Source organism: Oenanthe melanoleuca, chromosome 2 (assembly GCF_029582105.1).
Source record: "Oenanthe melanoleuca isolate GR-GAL-2019-014 chromosome 2, OMel1.0, whole genome shotgun sequence".
NCBI classification, from domain to species: domain Eukaryota; kingdom Metazoa; phylum Chordata; class Aves; order Passeriformes; family Muscicapidae; genus Oenanthe; species Oenanthe melanoleuca.
The window spans coordinates 97386797-97398836 of NC_079335.1; the positions used below are offsets into that span (position 1 = coordinate 97386797).

Here is a 12040-nt window from a genome sequence, read left to right on the forward strand (position 1 = left end):
TGGACTCCCTCTAAAGTCAGGAAATGGGAGTAAGGGTTTTAAAGGAACAGTTCATCTCACTTGAACACAGACTTTTGAAATAGCTCATCTGAGTCACAGCTGGTACATTTGGTTTGTGTCCATAAGGACTCTACAGAGATTATATGGAGAGCTAGAGCCTACATGAAGCTAGATGTGGCCACTGAGGTTTAAAACCAGATAGAAACATCTAAGGTCAGTGAGATGATTTACACCCTCTGAGCTTCAGCCAGCAATGTGGTAAGAAAGCCTGAGAGCAACAGTTTGCTATTTGTAGTCCAGATCCTCCTTTTGCAGTATATATATATATATATAGAGTTAGGTTCTATGTAAGGGTTTCAGAGCTTATCAAGGACATTCTTGCCTGCAGACAGTCAGCAACCAGCAGTCACAGATTCTGCAGCATGTCTGCAGAGCTCTCTTTGCACTCCTTCCGGGGGGCAAAGGGGTGAGAGGGGAGGGTAGACCTTGGTGCACAGAGAATGCCCTGGTCTGACCCATCAAGTTCTGAAACGGCAATTGGCCCCTTTCTGCTCTGTTTAACTTTCTTTGTGAACCTAGGCATTACTTCTGACTCAGATTCAGTTAGCCTCGAGATTTTATGTTTGTCTGCTGATCTGTGAATGAGCTCTCCCTGAAAGAGGCCTCCTTTCCAGGTGAAAGTTGGTAGCACTTGTTAGAAGTCTTAGAGCTCTGCATTCATTTTAGCCAGGGGAAAAAGAAACAAAACTTGCTTATGGGGAATAAACACAGCTTGATCACCATGAGTTATTGCCTGCATTTTTATAAAATTATGGGGTGCTGCCAAGTATACACAGTGCTAAGAAATGCATAAAACACACAGGCTAAACCTGGAGGTTCCCTAAATCCTTAGTTAAGCAGCTAAATGAGTATTATTTAAAACTTGTTTTTAAATACCTGATTATGGTTTGCCCAGATTTAATTAGATTTATTTACATACTTAAGACTTATAGGCTAAAAAAAGTCGTGTCATATCCTGTCATCCTTTTAGCCCTGTGACATGAGTGTAACTAACTTTACAATAAACCGTGACAAATTCCCTTTTCACTTTAACTGCTGTACAAAGTATTGAGAACTTCTAGCTCTATCAGGAGAGTCCATGACTCTTTCTCTGTTCCCTTACTTCTGCTCCAAATGGCTAAAGTAGTTAGGCAAATATCCATTACATCCTGTCCTTACACTTTGGCAATGGACCACACAACTACCATTTGCTTAAAGTGAGCAGAGATGTGCTAACACCTAAACTAGATAGGTTAATACTGCTTGCACTTGTTTAAACTAGATAGATTAATACTGTTGCAACAGCAAAGTGGCAAGCCCAGAAAAAAAGGCATGGTGTAAATTTCTAAAATAAAACACTTTTCAAAGAATAAACATAATGCATGACACTTAGAGTGCTTCTTGAAAGCACTGACGATAAGCAAGACTTTTTCAGGAAGGTTGAACGTTGAGTAACTTCATTCTAAATTGGTGGATTTGTTCATTAATATTGGTTCCCTGCATGAACAGGGTAATTGTAGTGTAATATGTTCATCTAAGACAACAAAGAGTAAGATTACACCAGTATTTTATTTCTGGAAGGATGCACATGTGCCAGGTACAATATTCCTATCTATATTTACTTTTGAGATCACATGCATTAGAAAGCTGGGGCACCATACAGCTCAGAGATGTTGCCCTAATGCCAGATCTCCAGACAATGACCCTAAAGCAGATTCCAAAGAGACTGGCAGCTTTGTAGATATGTCGGTGTAAATCTGCATCATGGGTTCCTCCAAACTGGTGTAACTTGTCATATAAAATAGCAGGCTCAATCACTTCTTCATCAAGGCTGAGTTTTACTCTTCCTATATAGTATGCAAAGCTTTGCCTCGAAATGAAGGCATTACACATTAACTGGTTGCCTGAGTAGAGATGGTTGGAGAATTCTTGCAGCTATAGCCTCTTCTGAAGCAGGAATTCTCTTCACCTCTTCTGGGTCATATAGGTTTGTAAATGGAATCAGTTTTAGTAGTAGTTCTGCAAGAATGTATTCTTGTTCCCCGCCAAACATTAATAAAAATCCACTAGTTTCCTAGCTGGAATAGCATAGCTTCATTTGGTATCATGGGAGCAGAATTCCTGGCCCAAAACAGACCTGTGCTAAGAACTAGCAGTGCTTCCTACTATAGCTGTAGGAGGCAACAGTTCAGTCCTTTTAAATCCTCATTTGGCAAATTCGGTTCTTACAAATGCCACGGTCCCATCTTGTGGTTGCACTCCTCAGCTGGCAAAAACTCCTGCCAGCTCCAAGATTATGTCTGTTTGAGTATCAAGTAAGTAAGGACCTCAGTATGTATCCAAGAAATTCAAATAATCACATTTGACTCAATGAGGTCACTTTTCCCCACAGTGCTGAGCTGCAACTACCCTTTCATCAGAAGAGATTTTCAGCAGTGTAATGTGTGTTACATATGATAGAGATTACCAGTGCTAGTAAATATCTGATTTTTTGTAAGATAATTCTGTTCCTCTCTATTGGATGATCAAGTATTTAATCACCACAGAATCCCATATAATAATTTTCAAAAATATTGTATATGACTACAAAGAACTTTATTCTCATTATTTCCGTATTTCCCAATGGACTGGGGAAAAATCATGGGCTTTGCTGTCTTTTACCTTTACTTATATCCCATCCATCTTCTCTTTCCTCTTTTTTCAAAAACAACAGCAGTATCAGCTACAAATCTACGTTCATCTATTAAACACTGATTCCTTCTTACAGGCACAAGGAACAAAAGCTGCTACTTGTAGGTTCTCAGATAGAGGGGTTTGTGGGTTCATTTAACAAAAGCAAGGTGAAAAGGAGAACTGCCCAGTTTCTGCCTGACAGGCATGATTATGTTAGAATGTAAGCCTTACTTCAGAAAATAGTTTCAAGCTATAATTAAGATAGCAGGGGGTTCTGTGCCCACTTTTACTGGCTTTGGACTCATCTTTATGGGGAATAAAGGAAGTGACAAAGAAAAGAAGAATGCAAAAATCTTAAAAGCTTATAATTTTCAGAAAGAATTCTTAGAAGAAAAGTAATAGCATAGCACTGTGAACAATGTGCAAGATTAAAGGTTCAAGCCCACCAAAACTATATTAAGCAATAAAGACAGACTGCCAGGAAGAATGAAATTTTAAGTGGTCCATTTACTGCTTAACTTACTGGAGGATGAGGGCATATGAGGGTCAGAGTTGGTTTACATTGCTTTATCTTGCATTTTCTTCTGGAGAAGCCAGAATCCTTCCCACAAAAGCTCTTACCAATTTAATTCTTACTCCAGGCCTCACATTCCCTGAACACCCTCTCAAATGTCAGTAGGCTTGTGTGGTAGGAGGCTTAAATCAAAGGAATAAATATTTTCTCTTTCCTGTGACTACTTCTTGCACTACTGATGTAATGTTTTCACCCCAATATGTGTGGCAAGTGTTCCCTGGATTATGCTTACTGTAGTCTCTCTCACTGGGATCAGCAGTAGAAGACCAGCATAATTCAGGAGGAATTTACCACTTTGGAGGATGGAGCCTAGTTAGACAACAGCATTATGGAAAGTATCACTGACTCTTAATTGCCCTGTGTACTGCAGTATCACACATTATATGATGAAAACCAGACAGTTTTGCAGATAATTATCTTTATGTAAGATTGAATGGGCTTCAGAGGCATCACTGAAGTTGCGTAGATCCACATTTGTTTCACAGACCAGAATATGAGCTCAGGTTTTGCCCTTAGCAATGTATTGTGGTTTGCACCGTAAGTAGGTAGAAATGTAAACCTTATCTGGATAGAGGTCCTGAAATGTCGTTTTCATTTCAAATTTGATGACCTTTCTTTGAAGTGCAAGGATTTTTTTCTGTGAAGTTGTTGAGCTGGAGAACACAATTTGCTTAGCAAAATGTTTCAGTGTTTCTAGACACGTCAACATTTTTTCCTTTCTTTGCTCCCCACGATAAATTTCTTGATACCTTCTATAGAAGAGTCCACATCTGTAAACCTCATAGAAAGAAAAGGAATTGATCTTTTTTCTGAGTTTGACTAGGTCAAGGATGACTAAAAGTCAGCAGCATTGCAAAGTTGTTTCATAACCAGTGCGAAATCAGATGGCTAATGATTAGTCAAGATAAATGTCTGCAAGAAAGTAAACGCCTATGGATACGCCTGTATCACACAATAGGATGCACAGTAGCAGTGTCTGAGATGCTGTTGTCTCAAACAGTTAAATGTGTCACGGTTAAGTACCATACAGAGGTCTGGTTCTGCTAAGCTACATTAGAAGAACTCACACCTGAGCCAACATGGCTGTGCTACTTCCAATTCTGGAGCCCAGCGGCTGAGCTCCTCAAGACCGGCTGTCTCTGCTTGGAGTTGTCTTGCCTGTGATAAACACACTCTGAATGGACTACAGGAATCCTTCTGTTAATTAACTCTTAGTGGTTGATACATGTTGCCAGTGGATTGTAGAAACAACTTATGTTGCCAAAGATTGTTGAGATAAACAATAAACAGTGCAAGGCTACTCATGGGTAATACACATGAGCTGCCATGTTTAATTTCAAGAGATGAATTAAATAACAGCTTTATTAATGTTCCTTTTTCACTAACTCAAGCATTCCCTGCTCATTTCCTCAAATTCTGTGTTTATTGTATTCTCTTTTGAGACTAACCAGCTAACAAATCTTCATTCAGAAGGGGAAAAAGGATGGCAAAATCTCTCCTAATTGAAATTCTGTAATGCAGTGAAGACTACGTGCCTCTGGCTATTTCAGTTGCCTGATTGTTTTTAATGATTCACCATTGGTGCTTGATAAAACTCTCCCTCTGAATCTACAAGTCTCAGGCCAGCACATCTACTAGCATTACGTCTTTCCCACTTTGTGGGTGGCCTAAGAGATGACTAGCGTGGCTTCATGTAATTTTCTCCAAGACAGCTCTGCTGCTCCAGTGTAAGCGAAATAGCACTGAGTTAAAGTTTGAGACAGAAGATAGAAGAGATAGAGGTAAAACAACTCCATGACTTTTAAAAGTGCTACGGGCTGGAAGCTCAGACATTGTTAGCCATTAAGCTACATTTACTTCTGTAAAGTTTTGACAATTCACATTTATCCCATTGAGCAAGAAGAAATAGAAATATTGCTGTCATCATGTAAAACTATAGGCTGACTGAAAAAAAAACTGAAACAATTTTACTGAGAACGTGCCCCTTCCACGTCTATTTATTGAATGACCTGTGCAGTTTCTCAGTCAGTTGAAATGGCTGAACTGTTGGGGCAGAGACTGTTTCTTTGCTCCACATTTGTATAGCACCTCCCACAGTGAAGTGCTGTCTGCCTCTGGGTCTAACTGCTACTGCCAGAAAAGCTGCAACAAGGTGAAGGCACGCGTGGAACCCATTCCATAGCTTCTTTCGAAGGTTCTGTCAATGTAAATATAATGGCAGGTAAATATAATGGTAAAACTGGGGAAATAGATGGTCATTGAGTTTGCAGCTTGCTCTGCACAGAGTATTTTGCTTTTGTCTTGGGTACTACAAATAAATAACGTTTAAAGGCCAGACTTGCAGCAGATGGCCAACAGCTGACTTGCAGGAATATTTTCAGCAGCCCTCCTTTCTCAGTTAGCAGATCCCTGAATGGTCTTTTAGCAGTCAGGCCTGCCTCACTGCAAACGTATGCTGAGCTCATTCTGTCACTTTAATCCATCGCATTGTGTTTGTCCACTGGTGCAAAACTTATTGGCAGCTCATGTTGGATATACAGATGAGTGCCATTTTTTAAAAAATCTTGAAGCAACCAAAATTATAATAATGAACTTCTCTATCAGTCCCTAAACCCCAACTCCTCAGTGACCGCCAGCATTCTTCTCCATCAAGATCCATACAAGATCCCGGAAAAATCTGAAGCAGGGATATCAGATGTTATGTTGATACTTACCTTGTGTCTTGTCTTCTATATAAAGTATTCATGCATGTATGCGCATGCATTTCAATACCTCATATTTTGGTGGAATTCAAAAGTTTTACTTTGAGTGAACTTGAATGTCTTGAGTCTCAGCAGAAATTTGTTTTCTCAATTCTTATTTTCTCAAGTTTTTTAGATTAAGCTTAACATGTAGCATATTTTTCTTTTGCAGGGCACACACATGTTTCAACCGTTTGGATCTTCCACCTTACCCCTCATATTCTATGCTGTATGAAAAGCTGCTGACAGCTGTTGAAGAAACTAGCACCTTTGGACTTGAATGAGGGGGTTCAGGCACTTCTGGTGTTTTTATGGCTGATGATGTCACCTTTCCTGTCCACCACCATTTGATCTCGGTTTCCCATGTTTTTATTTTTGAAAACAAAACAAAAATCAAGATTAACAAAAGCTGTGCATGAAGAACTGCCACCCTCTACAATCTAACCTTCATGCTTTCATCCTCTGTTTCCAATGGACTGCTAGTCTGTATGCAATAGAAAAACAACTGTCTCAAGGTTTCTGTATATCTCTACATACCTCCATTAATAACAATGAAAATACAAATGCAAGTTACACTACACTTGACCAAATGTTAATAAATGTTTACTTCCACCTACGTTGATTAAAAAATAAAAAAAAACCTCATCAAGCATTCCAAGCTTTTATATACCCATATCTTCGAAATCAATTCATAGCCCATCTCACTTCTTAATCATTGAATCCAGCTCTAGGAGCTGGTCAAATACATCATCATCTATCCCTATTTTCCCTGTATTTATTGTCCATCTGAAAGACACCTATGAGCAAAATTGAATTTTTTATATATGAACTCGTGATCCACATCAGTTGCATCAGCTGGAACTGGCCCAGATACACGGTGCAGATAAGACCTTCAAAAACAACCTGTAATGCAATGCAAAGCATAACGGCAATTGTTATGATTGTTGCTTGCCAGTACTGGAGAGAACTTGCACTTCAGAGCTATTGGGAGGGGCATCTCCATTGTAATGTTTACCACACAAGAAGCACAAGGTTGTGCACACTCAAGAAGGATGTTTTATTATGTAGCATAAAGGACAAGGCTCCCTTACCTTAGCATTGTGTAAGACAAGGAAAAGGGGAAGTAAGAAGAATGTTCTACTCTTATGAATACCCTTGGATTCTGTTTACCAGATCTTCGTTTTCTGATGTTTAAAATGTTCCTTTCCAAATGACAAGTCTAGACAATCCCATCCCCTGTGTCAGAAGCCATTTATTTTCTGTTAGGTTGGGCTAATCTATGGTTGCTGGGAGCGGTTTTCAGTTTTGTTGTTTCTCTTTTCTTGTTCAGTGGAATAGTCCATATCCTCAAGAGTGGTTGGTTGTAGACAGAATGTTTTCATCTGGAGTCTGTCAAATGAGAAGCTGCAGTGAATGAGGGTATTTGTGAGGTATGAAGGGAACTGTAACTCTCTGGGGGTAAAGATTTTGGTGCACATCCTCTTGGAGGAAGCCCAAAGGCCCTCTGGTCATACTGGGTACCACTAAACTAAAGATCTTGCTCTTGTTACTGCAGACATAACCCTCTTCAGTTTGGTGTACTTTCCAACTCTGAATCCAGGGGGAAAAAAAAGGAAAACAACAGTAGGCTGTGTTTGGATGGATTTTGCTGAGGCTATTGCAGTCAACCTCGCTGCTCTGATTACATTCTAGTTATTAATCTTTTCTGCCCTTGTTTTCCAAGACTAATCTCAGATTGAAAGTGTTTGTCTTAACTGGGAAACAGAAATACAAAGCATCTTCTGACACTAAATATGTTAAAGGATGCAAGAAATGCAAAGTGAGAGATTTGTGAAGGTAAGTGAGAAGGTAACATCATAGTGTCTAGTAGCTTGCATGAAGTATGACAGCCCCTTGGGGGCTTGTTACTGGTAGTTTTGTGTTAGTTATGTTTTAGATTACTGTAAAATCAAGAGACCGGTTCAAAATCTAACACATCTAATTCGTCTTAAATTTTCTCTCCAGAGGAAAAAAATTGGACTCTGCTTTCTCACATTATTTTATGGTGGTTGTATAGAACCTCATTACTCTTGAAAAACTGCATTCTGAGAGTTTTTGATTTTTCTCCTGATTTTATTCTTAGGTCAGTAGGTATTTGAAAGGTGATAGACCCAAAAATATATTTCTAAGCAAAGAAATTTTTTTTTTTTTTTTTTGTTAATGGTACATAAAAAATTTGAAGTACTTAAATTGCCCCATTCATTCAATTTCTGTGGCACTTCGGCCACTTATACTAAATTACTGTATGGCTTTTGCTGAGGATCTATGTTTTAGTTTGTTGTTGTTTTATTGCAGTTGCAAACAGAGGCTGCAGCTACAGGCCACCTTCATTGTACCACACACCAAAAATGATGTTTATTGTTTCCATAAATGAGCTCTCAGGCATCTCTTCCATGTTACCAGCCCACTGCACAGGAGAGATGGAAAAATTAATGTTTTTCTCAGAGCATCTGTCATGTGCACAAGAATTTCATCAGAACAAACCACACCAGGAGACACTGAACATGAAATCTTCCAATGTATGTAATTCCTGCCTCTTCACCTCTGCACCCCCAAATCCAGTGATTCTTACATGGTTCCTGATTTATTCCTGGTGATGTTATAAAGTTGCCTGTACTATGTCAAAGGTTGGATGTCTTCCAGCATTAGAAGAGAGAGAAGCACCCAACTGGTTTGTCCATGTTTGGCCAAGGAGAGTCAAAAGCTGTCTCATTAACATAGCAAAAAGTGGGGGGAAAAAATCCAATCTTTACAACGATGTATAGTTAAATTTTTTAAGTCGTTTAAAACTATATTTTATTACAAAAAAGTGAAACTATTTTTTGTAGCATAATAAAAGATGTTTGTATTTCAGAGACAGCATCAAACTCCACTAAAGGAAACAGTGAAGGCTTTCTCCTGAAATTGTTCTTCACAACATTTTCTGGCTCTTGTCACACACTAAACTAGATTATGTTTGGCAGATGCCATCTCGAGCACCTTGTGTGTTGCTCCTCTGGGAAACACAGAGCATAGCCAGCAACTTCCCATCAAAATCTTGATCCAAATTGTCTTTCAAGCACACAGCCTAATATTTTTTAAAAGCTGCTTTCTAAGTTGACAAAGTCCTGCAGATTCCCATGCAAGTTTTTTGGATCTAAGGCCAGGAACAGAGATGATTGACTATTTTCATAAAACAATGAGTAAGAAAATGCCATATGTGGCTTTTTCTTGTATTCTGCCATTCCAGCTCTTTCCCTCTCTCTTCCCAAATGCCCTACCCGAATAGGTTTTCAAACTGTGACATCATCTTTCTGGTATCCAAACACTTCACAGTGTTTCTCCATTCCTTGTGTCATGCCATGGGCAGAATCTAGTCCCAACCTGGAGTGAAAGGGAAGCCATGCATCTGAAGTGGCATTGCAGTGAGGCAGTGAGTGGTGCTAACAGGAGAGAGGGAGGAACCTACCTCCCTTGCTCTGTTATTGAACCAGCCCATTTATGTAATTAATTGACTTTGCTTTTGTTGCTGTGCATAAGCAAGACATACCCTTCCTTGTTGATTCAAGTGCTGTTACTCCCCAGGTCTGTATTTTCATTTGTAAAACTGACTGTTGATTACAGAAATTCTGGTTTCATTGTTTTCCCACAGGAAAGACAAGAAGATATTCCATAGGGCAGATTTACAGTGAAATAATCTTTTCAGCTCTTTTACCTCTGTTCCCTTTAAACTTGGTGGTGGCTAGATATGGTGGTGGCTAGATTATGATACAATATCAACATCAATAGATTTTTAAAATGCAAGTGAAAAATGGAAGAGGCAATCTGACAGCTTTCATGAATTCTGGTTTTCAGTCAGTGCAATGAATGCTGGCAACAGTTTCAAAGGGTTCATATGTTTCTTAAAATGATTGTCATGATGGTATTAATGGTAGAGGGAGGGAAGGGGTAATTCTGTTTTTGAAATCCTGTTAGTATTCATCTGGAGATAAGAGAATGGAAATAGGTATTTTAAATCATCAGTAGGTCTTCCACCTTGAAGTAGTCTTGCTGACTGTTCAACCGCATCAGCTATGCAGGATTTGATCCAGTACAAACATCTGTATCTCAGTGTTAACAGTGTCAGGTTTAAACCTTACAAATGCTGTCACTTCAGTCTGCAGTAAGTTACTCAAATGTTCAGTTTAAGTTTGTGTACATGCAAAACTTGACTTTTATGTTCCAGAGAGGTCCATGGCTATCACAAAGCAAGAAGTGAGTGGTCCAAACCACATCTAACATCTAAAGGAGAAATCATGAGTTTTGTACTGGTCTGACACAGGGGACTTTTTACACCCAGTTTGCTTAAGTGCCCATGAACTTTTGAATGAACTGTAGCTGAGGTTTGAGTTTGTAGTCTAGTCTGAGAGATGGCCTGTGGGGAAGGGAGTGTTTGTTGGGATTGTGTTTTGTTGTTCTAGTTTCACTGTTACAAATAGTTGACATACCTCTAGTTGGAAACAATAGGATATTGAATTTGAACATGAAAATCGAAACTGAAATAAGCTAAAATATAAACGCACAGGGGACGGGTTAAACTTGTCCTTCACTATTAATCCTTTGACAGTCTATGGAATTTCAGAATGACAAATTTGACTGGAGATCTGTTTAATTTTGTTGAAATGACATTTGCCCTGTCTCCATATTAATATTAGTAGGGCTTCCCAGTCAAGATTAAACACTTTCAGTCAAATGCAGACCAACAGATCTTTCTACAACAAATGCGGTGCTTTTTTATTATTCTTGCTGTACCTCAGTGTTCATTATGAAAATATAAAACTACTGCAATATTCTAAATCTGGGATAGATTTTCCAGTTATCACAAGGTCCAAAGGATTGGATTGTTACTTTCTCACTAGTGAGTCATGTAGTTCTTTTGTTCCAGTAGAAAAACAGATGCCTGTAGGTAGTAGATACTAGGTATAGTAAATATTGTATCATTAGCCAAATTCCCTGCAGCTTCCGATTTATCTAACGGAAATGTCTGTTACAGTTTTGTTGAAGACTACATAAAGTCAGTGGCAGGAAAGGTCCTCATTATTGGACTGATTTTGCTTTTATTGACGGAAAAATGTCACATGATACTCAGGCTGTGCTTTCTATTCAACCATATCACTATGGAGGAATGTCAATAAAATCACTTTGTTATGGCATTGTGTGGACTGTCTATTACAAATAAACTATTTCATAGAGGATGTATGTAAGAGTGGGTGGAAACTGGCATTGTCAAAGCCCACTAAGTTCAGAAATTGTGGCTCCAGGATCATGTCCTTTCCCACTTTTGCGTTCAGCTCCTTCCACTGCTTTTATTCAGTTTTTCGGGGCACATGTCTAAAACTTGAGGATCTCCACGTAGGTGTGCATGACCAGAGCCCCCATGCTCTTCTGCCTTGAAAGCATGGGAGCTTATTCCTCTCTTCAGGAAATGTCTGGTCAAACAGAGGGACAAAAGCAGTGCGTATGCTACTTACACATACCTTGCTTCTAGGTGTAATTACTGCATTATAGGGATGAAATGCAACTGCAAGAATGATTTCTTAATAGCATATGCTGGGTCTGCACTGTGTTGACAGCAAATACATAGCGAGATGCTCTGGCATCTCAGTATGTCACACCCATTTCTCTCCTGCTCGTCACTGTAATATCTCTGGCGTGTTTCATTAACACATTCCAGGATAGATTAACACGCCTCAGATACACCTTCAGCAGACACCTTCCTGACCAGACCTGTTTTCTTACATAAATGGCACCCGTGAGGGGTTGTGGTAAAATAGGAAGGATGGGAAAGCTTAAATATGAGGCATTGTTTCTATAAGAAAAAATATAAATCCATGGAAGATACTCCAACAGAAGTGGTGAGCATATCTTGCACAAGACAAATCAGTAACAAATGAGAAACTCTGTGACTGTGAGAACTCTTGAGAGCCCCTTGGGAGCTGGCACTGGATTTCATTCC

General features: G+C 39.2%; 1 protein-coding gene across 4 annotated transcripts in view; it reads left to right on the forward strand.

Moving 5' to 3' along the window:
- The window catches only part of HECW1 (HECT, C2 and WW domain containing E3 ubiquitin protein ligase 1), a 252197-nt gene extending 240964 nt beyond the window's left edge, over window positions 1-11233 (forward strand). For all 4 annotated transcript variants that reach the window (XM_056485453.1, XM_056485456.1, XM_056485454.1 and 1 more), the window contains one exon: window positions 6200-11233. In XM_056485453.1, the coding sequence (XP_056341428.1) occupies window positions 6200-6311 (112 nt within the window). In that variant the 3' untranslated portion in view covers window positions 6312-11233. The remainder of the gene's footprint in view (window positions 1-6199) is intronic.
- The last annotated feature ends 807 nt before the right edge of the window (window positions 11234-12040 follow it).